Source organism: Pezoporus wallicus, unplaced genomic scaffold (assembly GCF_028554395.1).
Source record: "Pezoporus wallicus isolate ANWC-B61680 ecotype Strahan unplaced genomic scaffold, APGP_CSIRO_Pwel_v1 contig_2871, whole genome shotgun sequence".
In the NCBI taxonomy this organism is placed as follows: Eukaryota; Metazoa; Chordata; class Aves; order Psittaciformes; family Psittacidae; genus Pezoporus; species Pezoporus wallicus.
In genome coordinates this window covers 1,456,040-1,473,287 of record NW_026640775.1, presented here as the reverse complement: position 1 = coordinate 1,473,287, position 17,248 = coordinate 1,456,040, and the positions used below count along the sequence as shown (strand labels likewise).

Sequence of the window (17,248 nt, the reverse complement as noted above, 5' to 3'; positions counted from 1 at the left end):
CCCACCGGCTCCCCCATTCCTGGATGTCTTCGCATACAGGGATTCTCCTTGCTAACCTTTCCTTTCATCCTTGAATTTGTGTGATAGAACACAAAGCATCAGTAACCAGCTTTGAACTACCACCTTCTCTTGAGTCAGAACTCCGTTTTCCATTTCAGCAAATCGCAGTCCCTGACAAACACCTTCAGCATACCTGAATCATCTCAGCGGGGAAACGCCAATGAAGATGAAGCAAAAGCCGAGACCATCCGAAACCTGAGGAAATCATTTGCTAGCCTGTTTTCTGATTAACAGCCCTGCAGCTGATCCGTGCTTCTGCCCGCCCTCACTCTTCATATCAGCGTACCTGATGTCACCCTGCAATACTCTCAGTGGTACCCAGCGACTTACAACTAACATCTGGGTAAATGGAATTTGGAAAACTGTATTTGTTTTAATACAAAGAAAATATTCCAATAATAATGGTCTGAAAAGTGACTGTATAAAAGTGGCACTACTTCATTGGGGGTTTTGTGCATAATCAGAATCACATCTGTTCAAACAACCGAGTCCTAAAGCAAATTTTATTCTTGCTAACCCCTCTGGCATCACCACAGTTATAACAGCGCAAAGTAGATTTTACTTTGATTTGTAGATAGTCAGTACAATTTGGTAACTCCCAATAACTGAAAAAATATAGGTCTGCTTCAGAAACAGATGTGCAAAGATGGAGTCAAGAATAAGTATTCATTGACTGATAAAGTAAGCATGATTGAGCATGGAGACAGTGACCTGTGAAACTTCATGATACCAATTTTATAAAGAGTCACTTTTCAGAGCAAAACAACATTTCAAGTTAAATACAGAACCAGGCATCATTAAGCACCAAAGATCACATGAGCAGGTCATCCAGATGGACTGCTGGTTTGTTCCAGATCATTCTGCTCATAACGGATAAAACATCTCTGTTTCATGCCTTGCATTCATGTCCTCTGCATGTGATGGCTGAGTTCTGAGATAAAAATGTCATGTTTTAACCCTGTAGCCCTAGCTCAAAATAACCTGAGAAATGGGCCTTCGACACAAAAAAAACCAATTTCTTCCCCTGCCCCTGGAAACACCGGAATTCACATTTACAGTTCACACAATTTCTAGACAAAACCCAGCTAAACTCCAAGCACTTTGGTGACTTGGTCACATCTGGCTAAGTATGTCTCCCAGGAACATGCTTAATTAATAGCAGAGCTGATGAAGTGCACATACTTGTGTGCTGAGTGTTCCATAATACCAAATGCACAGAGAGACGGAGTGAAATCCTGTCTCCCTCCCTGAACTCCCACTGACTGACTGGGGGGATTGCAAAAATGCGTGCAAGGTGACAAACCTGCAATAGAACAGGCAAACTATCCTTTCCAGATAAGATAATCTGGGGTTCATCCAAAGACACCAAGCCATGGGAGGGCATGTTGGGATTGTCCCAAGCAGGTAATGAACAGTATTAGTCCTCCCTGACCACCTCCAAGACTTATTCTTCCAGAGACAGAGATGGTTCTTTTTGGTGTGCTTTTATAAGAATGAAGCTGTGTATGAGCATATAGAATCACAGAATCAACTAGGTTGGAAAAGACCTTAAAAGATCATAAAGCCCAATCTTTACCCCAGGACTACGAAGTACACTAGAACCAGGCAAAAAACCCAGGAAGGACACAAGCATGATTGAAAAAAACCCACCCTAGGTAAAACAATCTCAGCTGGCAATTTCTAATAGCTGAGAACCCACCCCTTGCATAGTGCTCTATTACAAGACACCTAATGCAGGCAGAGTCCCCATCCCACTTCCTCAAATTTTCTTCAAGTTTTGTCAAGTATTTAGTCACAAACCACACATATAGCTTCACGGCCAGACTTTAGGCTTTGTGCTTCCCTTAGCAACTTCACTTTGATGACACTTCAGAATGCTCCAGGAGGCAGGGATGTCAGTAAGTTAAAAACATTTGAGCCAGTGGCACAGATCTTTGCTGTCACTGAAACAGGGAGATCCCCAAAGCAACAAGAGCAACAGCAGCACTTGCCATCTTGGAGGGAATAAAGCCAAATAAGCAATTCCTTCATGCATAGCGCCTGTAACTAACATCTAAATCCAATGCAGTCATCTGGAACTTGTATGACCTACCCCTGAGCAGTCCTTCACACATATAATGGCTTTTGTGACCTGTGACCACTTTCAGGCTAGTAACAGCATAGCTTTTCCAGGTTGGAAGGCTCCCCAGAGACTCATCTGGATCAATGATTTATACCTCAAGTTCAGTATTACAGAACCACCCTATTCCCTGATTGTTTCATTTTCCCCCCAGTTCTGTGTTGTCTTTCCAGGTTTGCTAAGCATCTTACAGTATAGCATCATAAATACATGTCACTGAGGAAAAAAAAACAGACCCTGCTGTTTTGCAGTCTCCAGGAGCAATAAAAGAGTGACAAATGGCCTTGAGCAGGCACTGTCCCACTGGTAAAAACAATAGATTAACAGGCTCCACTATATGCAGAGGAGGTAATACAAGCCTGATGGGAGAGGATTTCCTTCTGTAACACTTCCCTCAGCATGATTTATGCCTTTTGCCACTAAACAGTCACCAGATATAAAGACAGAAATAAAAGTTTACTGCCAGAATACTACTCAACTGCTCTATCCCCTGGATCTTTTTATGTCTCTCTCACCAACACAACCTAGACAAAAAAATAAGTAACCAGTGACTAGTATGGCACAGCCCCATAAATTGACCCTAGTTCATCACCAAAACCACAACAGTTGGATCATTTGCTGATGCTGCATTTCAACACACCAGCAGTGTCCTCCAACAGACCACAGTTACAGGATAGCACTGTTGACTTCATACCCAGCAGTGGCTCAAATCTCTTCATTTGCTTTCAGCTTCCAGCTGTCATCTTTCTAGGAAGAAGCAAACAGAATGGCATCCCCCCTCCTCCTAGCTCCACCTTGCAAAAAACAGTGAGAGCAACAGGCACTTTCAGCTTAGGTTGGTTACTCCTATAGATCCTGAAAAGCAACTTCAGTTCTAGCCACAGAAAGTGCTCTAATGGAAGCACTGAGTCAATTTTCCAAGTCAAAATGCTGAAATTCTATACCGTGTTCTGCAAGTGTTCCAACAGTACACTTCAATCTACAACTAGATTTTGCGGCTAGCAGGAGATTCGCAAATGCATCATCACGTATTTGTGTTATACCCTTTAAGGCAGGGTTCCCATTCTAAAACCCCTACAGTCTAACAAAGCAAGAGAGGGAGGAATAAAAAGGGTATCTTTTATATGAATGGGGAACTAAAGTCTACCCAAGAGGTATTTCAGGCACTTAAATAGAACAGCTGGAGTTAGGGGGCAATAAGAAGGCAACAGGAAAGTCAATGAATAGAAGTTGCATTTAAACAGCAGGGCCGTCAATGCCCCAGAACATGCCTTGGGATCTCACACAGCTGTAAAAATGGAGCATCTGGTCAGAGCTTCCCTTTTGTCCTGCATGCCTCAATTTTCTCCACCTGGGAGCCAGGAAACAATAATAATTTGTTTGGATCCAGCCCAAGGAGCTGGATCCACCTGAAAATCAGTTTCTGTTTTGCTGTTTAGATACAGCCTGAGACGCATCTTAACTTTCTTGTAATATCTAGGTGTGGTATTTCAAGAGGAATGTCACAGATTCCCATGAGACTACAAGTCTTGTATAAAGCCAAGGTTCAGAAGAACAGCAGTCCTGCTCATAACTGCAATGCTATTTCCCACTTTCACTATCGACAGGCAGGTATGCAAGACCTTACACCCCACGTAAGAACACGTTATACCATCTAGTTGGTTTAAGTTTCTTGAATAAGCTAAAACAATAAATAGAAAAACCAAGGACTATAGTTCCTTATTTCCAAGCGTATCCACACGTATCCAACACTGTTAAGCAACTTTAACAGTGCTGGAGACAGGTGAACAGTACAGGTAAGAAACACTCACCTTCAGGCATGTCACTTTTTGTGATGTCTCTTCTCAAACAGTAATGACACGCATACCTGACTTCAGAGCTGTTGAGCTAGTTTTCAAGTATTTCCTCTATTTTGTCATCTAATTTAACACTGCTGGTCCCAAGATACTCACTTGATATATTTCAAATCCTGTTTCGGGAATGAAGGGGACACCTCTTTAGGGAACTTGACAGTTCAGACTAAGTCACATCCCTTTACCTTTCGCTGACAATAACCTTACTATAATGTGAAGCCACAATGAAGAACAGGAAGGAATATCTTCAGGTCACTTAGTGGTGTATCTGTAAAAAGGCTGAGTACACTTCTTCAAAAAACTAACATTCAGATGACAAAATCCAGGGTAAACAGAACCTGTGGCATCAGCCTGACAGAAGTATAATGATGCTGTTTTCATGGCAGGGAGGACTCAACTATAGAGCAGCATGGGGCACACTCATTGGAACAAGGCAATTCAACCACTGCAGGAAGATGTTAAAAATTGAAGCTAATCTTGGTATTGAAGGGAAACCGGTGTCCCCAGATTCTTAGGTGCTTAATTATGGCAGGATTTGCACATGCCATTGCTGTGAAATAGTAAAGGGAAGAAAGAAGCAATACAACTTTTGACAGCAAAATAAGGTATTATATTTTACTTCCACTGGAGTTAATGGCAAAACTTCCTGGCCCTACCGAAGTCAGCTGATTTTATACAAAACAAGATGATGAATCACTAAAATATCACCTGAAAAAGCACATAAGTATTACCCATTAAATAGCTTGTATTTAAGAGGAAGTGTCATTCCATTTTCACTAGTGGAATTCCAAAAATATTTTAGAAAACAGTATCAGCTGTCACAACAGTCATCAGTACAATTTACATTGACAGGAACACTGAGGTCAATCCATCTTAAAAAAAATATGTAAGAAATAAGAAGTTCTAGCAAAGTTTAGTCATTCCAGTCTTCCTTTAATTCAGCTCCAACATCAGCCTGCAGGTCTGATCAGACAACTTTAACAGTGGTCTTGTCATTTGCTCGTTAGTTAATAAGACAACACTTGAAAGGTGCTCATAAATTCCTACAACACATTTCCTCTTGGCAAGACATATTTTGATACTCAAGCAACGGAATTAAATGGCATTTACTGCAGTAAAGTCAGAATTGATTCCACTTCTCCTGCTGGGTTCCCATTTCCACTGTAACCAGGTCAACCTATTCAATTCCTTAAGTTATGCAGGAGAAAAGATAGATTTTTGCACCAGTTTCAGTTCACACACATTAAGTGCAGCCATGTATTACAGCTCCTTATTTGTAAGGTCAAGGAAGAAGACTAAAGTTTTGCTGCTGGTTCTTTGTAAAATTGCTCTGCTTCTGTTCAGACTTCTGAGTTGCACTGTAGCATGACTTTACTCAGTTGTTCGTAAAACAAATTGATTTGTGTTCTGTTATTTCCATTGTAAAGAAAACCCCTTCCCTGTACTCTTTGTGTATTAAGTAACAATACAAAAATGCTTTTTACCTAATAAAACATTAAAGAAAAAAGGAAACATCTTTGAAAATTTCCACAAACCCGTATCTACCATAACAGTGGCAGTATCCTGTTCTACATGGAACTCTGTACATTTCTTTGTTAATAAAGATTATTAGCCAGGCTGACTTTAAAACAACATCATTTTTCCTGGCAATTTAATAAAATTCTTCAAATAAGACAGACAAGTATAGGGTTTGTATTTAAAGTGCTCTTTATCTGATGCAGCAAATTACTTGGCCGGTATCCTTCTGGTCTCTAAGTAGCACTTCACAGACAATTATTAAGGGCAAAGGCAGGGGAGAGCAAAACAAACTGTCCTACATTGTAGCTCTGTGAAACAGAGCTTAGTGCCAGGTGGTACAATACTACCAGAGCATAAAACAAACCCAGCCTTAGTGGTTGAAACATTACCATGCACACATGTTCTTGCTACAATCAGAAAAGAAGGCAGAAGTTAGTGCCTGCGATTTGCAATCTCCTGCAGTTAAAAAGCAACCTAAGGGACTAGAAAACTCACTGAAGGAAAATGCAGCAATCAAATGAATGCACGGCGAATGTCCATGGGGCGGCCTCGGCTGGGTCTAGGTGGAAACCTGTCACTGGGACCAGCTCGTCCTGGAAGTGTGTGGTTTGCTCCTGGCAAAGACCCAATTGGGTCAAAATGTGGTCTGAATGGAGGAAACTGGGCTGGTGCTTCTCCTGGGCCAGGAATGAGTGAGTTAATTGGGTCTCCAACATATGGAAGTGTTTGTCTTTCATCATATTCTCCACCAATGATCATTGGGGGATAGATTGGGTTTGATGGGAATGGGTTGGGAGGAAAGGGATTAGGATAGAATGGGTTGGGATGAAAGGGGATTGGATGTGGTGTAGGGGGCAGAAACATCATGTGCCTCCATCTGAGGGCCTCCTTCTTCTGTTTCAACTTTTTCTTGTATAGCTGCAGACAGAAAACAAAGGCATCTTAAAGCTCTGTAACTGCTTTGCATTCCAGCTTCAGCAACAGCATTCAGTTCTGCAGCAGAAAAGCACTCCTCACCAGTCTGAAAACCCAGAACAGCAACTCCCCCACCTGACAAAGGCCAAACACAGCATCTCTGGAAGACCTGTAACTCACAATTTGGACATGCATCATCTAACTTGATGCTGTGTTCTACTCTGAACAAACTCAACATGTGTACACAGAGCAACACAGTTTAAACTAAAAATTAACTCAAAGTTCTGCCTCCCAAAGCCTTTGCTTTATTCTCAAATTAGCCCATGGACACTAATCTCCAAGAGATTATATAAAAAAAGGCACTTACTTCTTTCCAGTCTGTGTCACGAGGCCTTGCAATAGGATCTACAACGAGAAGTGAAAAATTAAGAAGAGCAATCTATTTTGGTTTTAAGCAGCATTCATGCTACAGATATCCACAGTCTTTTCAGAATTCAAAGAACCAAGAGATTAAAAAATTTTTGGTCAATACATTTCTCATAAAAAGTATCTTAAAAAATACAAAAGCTCCAGGACCATTCAATAGGTAGCCTACTTGCACGCCTATTCTACATAAAGCATCACCTCCAGAAGTTACTAAGCAGAGAAATCCCACAAACACTGTCCCATCTTTGATTTCTATCACCTTATTTCCTCAATCTACTGTGAGAAATTATAGCAGAAATATCTCTTTACTTCCTAGTATCTGCAACAGCTGGTACACTAAGGTAGCAGGGGATACAGTTGAAAACAAGGTAAGTCTGCACCACACAACAGGAAGAACTATGTGGTTCATCAGTAATGGCTCAGCAGATTGTCAACAGTTTTCCCAGCAGAAAACTGTGAATCCACATGAATTACACCTGATCATCTGTATGGTTAGCACCACAAATTACTGTGTTTAGTCATAGTGTTTAATAATAATAAGTGGTTGCCTGAGGAGCATCTTACCAAAATCTGTCACACATAACCCCTCTGCTCACGTGAGAATGTAAGTACAAAAACACGTGTCTCAGCATTACCTCGGAAATCTCGCAGATACATGAACCTCCATAGAAGCTGGTCGTTTGTAGCTGTGTAAAGATTATGGCAAACAGCTGAGAGAGAGATAAGTGAACGGACATCCAGAAGTCTGAAAATCCGAAGCTTGAGCTCAAGAGGAAGGACCACTAACCCAAACACATCTGGCAAGTTCAGAGCTACAAAGTACAGAAAACAGAAGAATTACATAAGCAGTGCAGAGTTTATTTCTAAAGGCCCTAAAAGAAAGGACATTATAGTCTTTCCCTTAAATCATTTCAATTTGATGCCCGAGTTACACCAACTTTCTCAAAGCACTGATGTGAATTCTTGTCGAACAGATCTCTTGCAATTCTAAGTGCATTTACAGAGTGCACAAAATAGGGCAGATGGCACTTTATACTGACTGCTATTGGTCACTAAGCCTCAGAAACATTCCACACATCTAACTATGTTTACAGGCTACAGAACAAAGGGATAGCTCACAAAAAAAGACCTTCCCAACTTCATGAGCCCACAAAAACCACATCAAATACAGAGCACATACTTCACATAAAACCTTCCTGCACTGAAGTCTAGAGAAAATTCTCCTGAGTAATCTTTAAAGATGAGAACTTTTATGGCAATACCTATGCAGAGAAAGCCTGGCATCCTACTGCTGCACAAACACCAGCTTGTGTTACTTCCTACCATCTTTTCCAAACCCTCAATGACCGGTTACTGAGAAGATCATTCCAAACATGATGCAATACAAGTCTTTCTGCTTTGCCAAAGAAATGGATCAAAACTACAGATCTACTGCCATGAAGTTATTGTGATGTGATTTTCTCACTGCTAAGTGTGGAAAACAGCCACTCCACTTCAGTCTCTCAAGTGAGACTAGAGCAATCAAAAATTAAAATCAGGAAATTACCACTATATTAACATTTTCTAGGATACAAAGATTAATATAATTTCTTTAGAATGTATAGATTACTTTATGCTTACTATTTATATCACTGAACAGCAGTTTCTAACACTCTTCCCTCAAGGCTTCAGACAGAAGTCCTTCCTTCCATCCTCAAAACTTAAGTACCATCCCAAACTGTAAATATGTTCTCTCACCTTGTCGGGCAGCTGCCAGAAGAGAGTAAACCAACTGGTCTTTAAAGAGACGGGATAATTTCTGAAGGTCTTTGTAAACACCTGCAACCTTTTCTGTCAAAGAAGAGAGGTAAAAAGCTTAACTTCAGGAGGTTGTAATGCAAAAATGATGTAAGAGAAGAAGAATAATGGTTTTCTTGCAAGCAAAACTATAACCTGCTTGTAATCTTGATGAGAACAGCTATGCAGTTAGAATGTAACTAGCATGCAGTAAGTAATTCACTGAGAAACCAGACAAGTTCCACAGTCAGGTGAGGCTTTCCTTTGGCCTTAAAAGGTACCACTAGAAGAAATACTTGAGTTCTTCAGAAACAAACCAACTCTTAAGCTGGCAGAGCTTCCTTTGTCAGATTTCAAAGCTCACGTGTAACATGTGCCTACGCTGTAAATGCCCAAAATACTCAGTTTTCTGACAGGAATGGTTTTCTACTCTGTTCTCTGAAGAAACGGGAGCCAGAAGACTCCATCTTTGTATCAGACACATTTCAGTGCTCAGTTAATTCTTCTAAAGTCTTTCTGCTAGACTTGTACATCAGCAGCTGGGGATACCCAGGACACAGTGTAGCACCGTGAGTCAGCCTCAACTGCCATAAAGCTGTTCACATACTTCAGAGAACAAAAGGTTATTTGGGTCTATGCTCACAAGGACCAACATCTGTCTGCCCTTCTCTCCTCCCTCACCTTAGTCTCTCCTCTAATTTTAGCATTCTGGAGAGTGCTACATGGTCAGCACATGTTTTTCTGACAAAAAGTACGTAACAATTATGGTGCCACAACAACAGTGTAGGTACTATCAGCCTCTGAAGTCCTGAGCTGCCAGGCTTAAAGGGGGTATAATACAGCACTGCTGCCCCAAAGATTCACGTATGTGCTTAGGACCTCATAAATAATAAGCATGAAATGCTGAAATATATTCCTATCCACTGTGACACTTCTTTATTTTACAGTTTACTTACTACAAGTATCATAGCTCAATCATACCTGGCTCCTGAAAGCAAACAAAGGATGCTGGCAATAGCTGTATTCTCTTAACACCTTTAATCTCTTTGTTGATTTTTAATGTTGCTGCAAATACAAGAAAAAAAGACATTTCAAAACATAAAACACATTGAGAGATGACAAAGACTACTTCGTTAATGCCTTACTCTTTGGAGATGCTCGACTTTGCTCCTTACCATATCCCCTCAAGGAAAACACCTAACTAATAGTAAGCAGTTAGACAAATAATTTCAGAAAAACAAAATGGAATATAAAATAGCAGGGAATAAACAAAGACCTTGGTGACAGAAAATAAGCACAATTCTACCACATGAGAAGAGATGTAACACAGCTACAGAAGCTATACAGAAAGCCATTATTATAAGCCAGTCATTAAAAAAATATTAACTAAAGACTCAACAAACTTACTATATGAACACTATATGCGTGGTAGCTGTAACACTGTCCTCCATCTAACCTTAACCTGACTTGGTTAAAACAATTTGACCAGGATGTATACATGTTCTGAGAAAAATATATGTGCTCATACAAATTGGCACAATCAGTTACAAATTTTACAAACAAACATAATGAATTTAATTTAGGATACCTTGAAATTCAAATCAAGTCCCAGTTTAATATTGGCTCTGCAGAATTTTTCTAATGCTCAATAAAATATGAAAATGGGGAAAAAGACAAAAACACCCCTCCAAGTGATACGGAAGTTGCTTCAAAAAATAGACCACGGGTAAATTGCCAGCATGCTACAGGAAAAATTAAAGCTAAAGAACAAATAGTCTGGAAGTTGCTTATAAGTCTTGCAAAGAACATAAGAAAAGACAAAATACTGTAGCCGGAACAAAGCTACTTCTTTTAATATTTGGCAAGTATACCAAAGGTCCTACGAAATGAGACAAGAAACAGATCTCTACCACATTGCAATGAAAAGGACAGCTGAATCCCCTAAGGACTGATCTTTTATGATTAGAGAGAGAGAAACAGTTAACACTGATCCAGGAAATGCCATCAGCACTAGGAAGTGCCAGCTCTTGACCTCAGCAACACTGATAATCAAGTTGCAGTTTTAAACAGAGTGCACAGAAGCACATTTAAGTTCTCACTCACTAAACACTAGTGATATTCAATGTGTACCCAGGATAAAAACTCAACTATCTTACCATTAACAGCAACAAGATCTCCCAAAGGCACACAAGTCAAACCAGCAGAACCTTCTTCACAAAGAGGATGTGTGTACTGTAGTTTATAGACACCATTCCCTCTCCATTTCTCTGGCATAGATACTGCCTTGGCTTCTGTCCCCTAAAAACGCAAAGAGATAACACACTGACACACTTTAGCCACATACCAAAGCTGAAGGGTTTAAAAAAAAAAAAAAAGAGGATTAGAAGTTAGGAAGTACCAGATTTATGCTTGCAATTAACTCTTAAGTTTAGTCCCAGTGCACATTATGACACAGACTATAATCATAAGATATAAGCACATGTAGTGACAGGACAAGGGGGAATGGCTTTAAACTGAAAGAGGGCAGATTTAAATTAGACATTAGGAAAAAATTATTTCCTGTGAGGGTGGTGAGACACTGGCACAGACTGCCCAGAGGAGCTATGGCTGACCTGTCACTGGCAGTGTTCAAGGGCAGGTTGGACGGGGCTTGGAGCAACCTGGTCTAGTGGAAGGTGTCCCTGCCTGTGGCAGGGGGTTAGAACTGAATGAGCTTTAAGGTCCCTTCCAATTCATCTATGAATACATACTGTTTTCCCCAGAGTGACAGCAAATCTAAGGTGAAGCTTAGAAATTTTCTGTCCTGTCCAAGTTTCTGACAGGAAAGGTTGTTCTATGAGCACTCACACCTATTTATTTTCTGTCATACATTTCAACATTCTGACAACTTCTGCATGTACATTAATTTGCTGAATAAAACACGTTGTTGCACCTTTTATGTGAAGCTTAGATGTCTGACAAGACTTGAAGAACCATAGCTTGAAATTAATTTGAACATCTGAGCAGACTAACAGTTTTTCCTTTCAATTTCAGTATGAAGAGGCTCAAATGGAATCACAGAGAGGAATAACAAAATCGCAAGTACAAATAAGACTCACTCTTTCCCCTGAAATCTGCAAAACAATCATTTTTTCTACTGCCAAGCCTACTCAATGACAAGAACATTCTTCCCAGTGGCAAATGTATTCTTCAGATAGTGTTTCAGGCTATGTGCATGCAATCAACTTAGCAGATTTATTAAACTGGTATCGGCCAACCAGACACCTAAAGCAACCCCCACATGTGCCTAGTTAGCCTCACTGCAAGAAAGGACACAAGAATTTAAACATCTTCTCTGAGACAAAGTCTTTTTTTGCTATGATTCTATGATATTCAGGCACACATTAGCAAATCATACAATTCAAATCTGAAAATTTAAGGGGAGAAGGTGAATTTATACATGGTAACAGAGGTACTGCCATAGATGCTCAAATACAACACCTCTGTAGGTTACTGGCACCAAAGCCTAAGCTAACACAGGTAGCGGCGTTGGAACTAGATGATCCCTAAGGTCCCTTCCAACCTAAACCATTCTTATAATTCTGTGACATATAAAGACAGAAGCAGATCTTCAGATGCATCTTGTATCACACATTCCCATGGTATTTCACAACTGTCATATACTGACCAAGGAACTTCCTGTTTGGTTCCACACCTACCTGAGGTACATAGCCTGTCTCCATCATGAGAAGATGTAGTAGAACAATCAAGGCATCAGCGGCACTGGTACACTCAGCAGAAAGATAAAGCATCTCTAAGGAGTGTGGTATTTCACCATCAGCAGCTTCACTGCACAGCATGGGTTCGGAGGGATAGGAACCTGTACCTTCTTCCAGGTCAACATCTTCTGGGACTAATCCTGAAGGAAATTCTAGGCTGGATCCTGCCTTCAAGGGAGAGAAAAACATACCTCTGTTCAGAAAATTACATCTATACGCATCAACAACATTACTAGTCTGCTTATTCCAGTCCTCACAGGCACCAAGTCTCCTGTACTGATTTCCCATATTGAAGAGATTCATTACACCTCCATTTTCTCATATCCCAGCTGGAGACCAGGATTACACAAATAGCCTCCCTGATTTTTGATATTTATAATGCAAGCCCTCCATAAAAGTCTGTCATGTTACTGACTATACTACTTGAAGACAAAGTGATAATGTATTAAACCTTCATTAGAATTTTTACAACATGCACAGGAGCAATTTACTCACTACAGTATCATTTATTTAAATTTAGCCAACATGTATGGCAAGTAACCAAAATAATAACTTGGGCCACTTAGAAACACAACAGGCCTAAATAGCTGGGGGGAAAAAAAAAGTAATCACTGAGTGATTTTATCGTGGCTTCCTTCTGTACTAAATCATACCATATTATCACATTAACTGATAAAACCACCCACAGACACAAAAAGAAGTGTTGAATGAAAAATGTAAGTCGATCTATCTAAGCGAAGGGTCATGAAAAAACTGTCTAAAGGAACTGTAGCTATTTCTACCCCACATCCACGCCCAGTGGCACAAGACACCCTTATGAGCCTGGCATGGCCATCCACACATGGAACTTCCTTTCTCACTAACAGCAAAGCACACAGACCCAGTTAAACAGATTTTCAGACTTCCAGAGCTCTTCTACAATGACCTTTGCTTTGAAACTTTCTTGCCATCATCAACTATAATTTTGAAGGAAGATGTCAGAATCTTTCAGCTAAATAAACAGGGAACATACATAGTCAAATAACTGGCTATGTATACACAGCGTACATAGCCAAATAACTGGATATGTATCAGACAAGTATAAGGAGCCAATGCTCTAAAGATCTTCTCTACTGTGTAGAACAGCAACTGACATAACTTCTTTGTTTTGCCTTGTGTTGACAGTTCAATTCTTAAGTACTTACCCTCTCATCACACTTTTGAACTTCCACCTGAGTTTTCTGGTGATCAGACTGCTCATTCTGCCCTTCCTTCGGCCTGCTGGCCTGACTTTGGTTGGATGGCTCATGACCATTCTGAAGTGGGTGAGAAGTAGACGAAGGAGGTAGATTGGGTTGTCCATCTGCTTCTTCTAGTAGCAAGCATATCAAGTCACCAGAAACAATCCCATACGAAGCTAATGTTTTCTCATTTTCTGTGAGAGCATCTTTTCTGTTCAATGTTATTGCAAACCTAGTATCCGGACTGCAAAACAAAAAGGTAAGGAAACATAAGGACTGCACCTGGGTAACTGCACACAGAGGTATAGTTAGAAATGCATACTGCATACTACAACAGTATTATGCCATGAGTTTTAATCCGTTAATAATCAGCCATATATTAGAGGAAGCGTGAAGAAAAAAAATATGGTATTTAATTATGTTTTTCTCCAAGCACATTTTAAGTGGCTGTAGCTACTTGGTAGGTATAACTTCACTTACATTAAGTGTTTATAAAACAGTTACGAAGGAAAGCAAACAAGTGCCCTCTAAATTAGAAGGTATCACGCCTGGCAAAACAAGCTTTAAATAAAGTACTAGCTGAGATTATTTAAAAACAAGAGAGTGTTGCAATCCTCTTCGCCTCCGTTACTGAGGCGGTTTTGCCGCTGTAGTTCAGCGGTGGTCCGTTCCTTTCAGCAGTTTATCCCCGCCGTGCCTGGAAGGGGATGGACGCTGGCGGGAGTGGCTTCTGCGCGCTGTTTGCCTGTTGCCATGTGGTGTGGAGGGGTTCTGTTTGGCTGCTCTTTTCCCTCGTTCTAAAACATGCTGAGAGAGTGTTCTGCTGGCTGGGCCTTAAATTGTTGGTGAAGTTTATGGAAGCGTGCTAGAGGAAGGGATGAAGGATGCTGCCCTCAAAAGCGGTTAGTTTTGTAAAGGAGTGTGGCGGGTTTTTTTCTTTTTGTTTCAGTCTGCAAGCAGGAGACTTCCAATGCCCATGTATAAATTTCACCTCAGGCTGGGAAGACCACTGTGTCAAAATAGTACAGGAAACCTGTGTGCTTACAAGCTTGAAGAAATGGTTCTATTCAGAAGAATTTTGACTTTCAGCATAGTTCACCTTCATCAGAAATTGTGAATTATTTTTAAGTCTAATTCATTAAAATAATATGCAGTATGATAACTAAGGAAAACTGGCTATAAGTAGCTCAGAATGGTTGTTAAAGACACATGGTTGAGTTAAAGACTCAAAGTACTTTATTGAGGGTTTTTCTCCCCTACATGGTCTGTGTAAAACACAAGCAATAGGATCCATTCCACCAAAGAAGGAAAACCCTATTGATAGCCCTGGTGGTTTCTCTTGAGAAATTTGGAACTTAATATAGTTGGAGTCCTGTTGACCTGCAGTCAACTTCCCATGGTAGGGAACTATAAAAAGTAAAGGTCTCTGCTTCAGTTATATACCTCATGGAATTAGTTCCTTTTTTTTTCCCTGAAAACTGAGTGTGAACCTTTTCCATTATTTTTCTTTCTGTATTTGCCACTATAAAGAGTGTATTTTATAATACATCTAAATAAATGCATATGTGTATATATTAACCTTTAGGATACTCATATTACGAATGACTACAGTCACACTGGAAGATGTGAGAGGTGGTGGAATGAGAAGGCTGGAGCATCATCAGGAGATCTGTGAAAATCTGAAGTACCATTTTAAGTGTGCCAGTGGGGGAGGAGTTTCAGATCAAGCCCAGTGGAAAGAACCTCCTGACTTCTTGCAACTTGATGGTGGTCAACTTTATTCCTAAAAGGCATTTTAAAGCCCATTATGCTAGTGCTCTATGGCTAACGTATTTAGTGGAGCTCTGCTTTACACCGTCTCAGGATGGTTGTCTAAAGATGACCCTTAAGTGGTGTCTGAAGTTTGCTAATGTGGCTTTTGACATCTCTGTTTCTGATGAAAACCTTGAGCGTCATATGGAGCAAAGGGCCTTTCAGGTTTTTTCCTAGGGTTTGCCAGACTGCTTCAGACTTTTTTAGCTACCACCATGTTTGATCTACATGTTTCTTTACAGTATTTAATTGCTGAATTGTGTGCAGAGCAAAAGTCTTTGAAGTGGCATATCAAAGACAGAGTTTGATACCTTTGCATTAGCAGCACAAAATCAAATTTCTCTGTGTAGTAAGAAGAGGCTCCATCCATGGAGGAGGATTCTCAGAGGAAGATTTCCTATGTCTTGTGATGAACAAAATGGGTCAGGAGGATTTTCTTAGTGAGATTACTGCATCCACCTTCTAGGAATCTGTGGTGACTTCTTACATGACTGCAATTTATGTAAAACCAGGATAGGAGTTGCATAGGTTGAGAGAGTGCCTCATGCTGCTGCCACCTCCATTAAAGTAACTGAATGTGTACATTCAGTTGCACAAGTGATTAATGAGTGAGCCAAACAGCTGGAAGCAGAGAGGAAAGCTTAGAATAGATATACACAAATGATGGACTCAGGTCTGAATCTGGGTAGATCCCAGACAACTGATGCATGCTTCATTCCTGCTGAAGGTCTAGATATTTCTTAAGTCTTCCCCTGTCTCTTGGGGACCAGCTTAAGAGCACCCTTACTATTTTTGATCGTGAAGGCAGTGTGCAGTGCAAAGCTAGAAGAACACTGATTATCTTTTTGCTAAATGGACTTTGGTAAAGATGAATGTCGTAGTCCTGGCTCAGGTGGTCTGCTAGGGCAGTTACAGAGGTCAGCAATATGAACTCAGCGGATCCAAATAGTGGAAAGGGTTTTTTTTTCCATCAGTTCATCAGACAACTGCCTTCCAACAGAGTTATCCATTGTTAACGGATCCTGTTTAGGCTCTGGAGCTATGTTACTTGTTTCGCAGACTGGCACAGGTTAATAGTTCTCTGGCAACTCTACTCCAAGGCTTTGAAAGACTGTATGAAGGGCATCAGTAGGCAAGCCACAATCAGGAAAAGCTGTGCTAACACAGTGCTTTTGCAAAGCTTTCAGAAGATTAGGGGTGTCCCAGACCTCCTCACAAATATAACCTATGGGGTAAGCTCAGCGTTTTCCTCCCATGGATTCTGTTCAAAGATTTCATTGCGCTGGAGTGACTGCTGCCTCATGAGTTGGGAAGTGGATAGCATTGCTTTCCACACTAAATGGAGGAAGCCACAAACAAAAACTTACTGGAGTTTTTCTGTGGGTATTTCCTGTGGTTGTGGAGAGGTGGAGATCACCTGCTTTTATGTCATTTATCAAACTGGTGTCTTTGTTATTTGCTGCTTTCTTTAAGTATGCCACCAATATATTTCTCCTGTCAAACATAGATTTTATATTCCTTTTCCCTCAGAGGTGCTTTTCCGTATGGAATACCAGTGTGTAGGAAGGGTTAAAGTCTTGAAGCTATTGAGTCCTTTTTGATTTGGCATTGTTGAATGAGGTGTAGAAAACGTACCTATGTTTGAGCGTGCTGCAGAGTAACTAGAAACAAAGGAGCAAGAGAGAAACTGAAAAACTCAGTCCCAGTTCTGTGATAACAGCAGAGATATTCGTGAAACTGAAGTGCTCTTTCCGGACTTCAGGTTGGGAGACACTGTATTTGCTATCATGT

The 17,248-nt window shown here is 40.5% G+C and overlaps 2 protein-coding genes across 4 annotated transcripts in view; one reads left to right on the top strand and one right to left on the bottom strand.

The window, feature by feature from the left end:
- SYN3 (synapsin III) overlaps positions 1–2,753 on the top strand; it is a 199,204-nt gene extending 196,451 nt beyond the window's left edge. For 2 of the 3 annotated variants that reach the window (XM_057420473.1, XM_057420474.1), the window contains exon 14: positions 159–1,521. In XM_057420473.1, the coding sequence (XP_057276456.1) occupies positions 159–291 (133 nt within the window). In that variant the 3' untranslated portion in view covers positions 292–1,521. Of the gene's footprint in view, positions 1–158; positions 1,522–2,352 lie in introns of those variants that run through there. The other variant, XR_008973631.1, reaches the window with a different exon arrangement.
- Positions 2,754–4,619: 1,866 nt separating this feature from the next.
- FBXO7 (F-box protein 7) lies at positions 4,620–13,987 on the bottom strand. Its single transcript, XM_057420475.1, has 8 exons — positions 13,610–13,987; positions 12,366–12,593; positions 10,824–10,965; positions 9,649–9,732; positions 8,629–8,721; positions 7,527–7,703; positions 6,833–6,870; positions 4,620–6,468 (listed from the first exon to the last, which is right to left on the bottom strand). Exons 1-8 carry the CDS (start codon positions 13,970–13,972, stop codon positions 6,064–6,066), a joined length of 1,530 nt encoding a protein of 509 aa, XP_057276458.1. The 5' UTR covers positions 13,973–13,987; the 3' UTR covers positions 4,620–6,063.
- Positions 13,988–17,248: the final 3,261 nt, after the last annotated feature.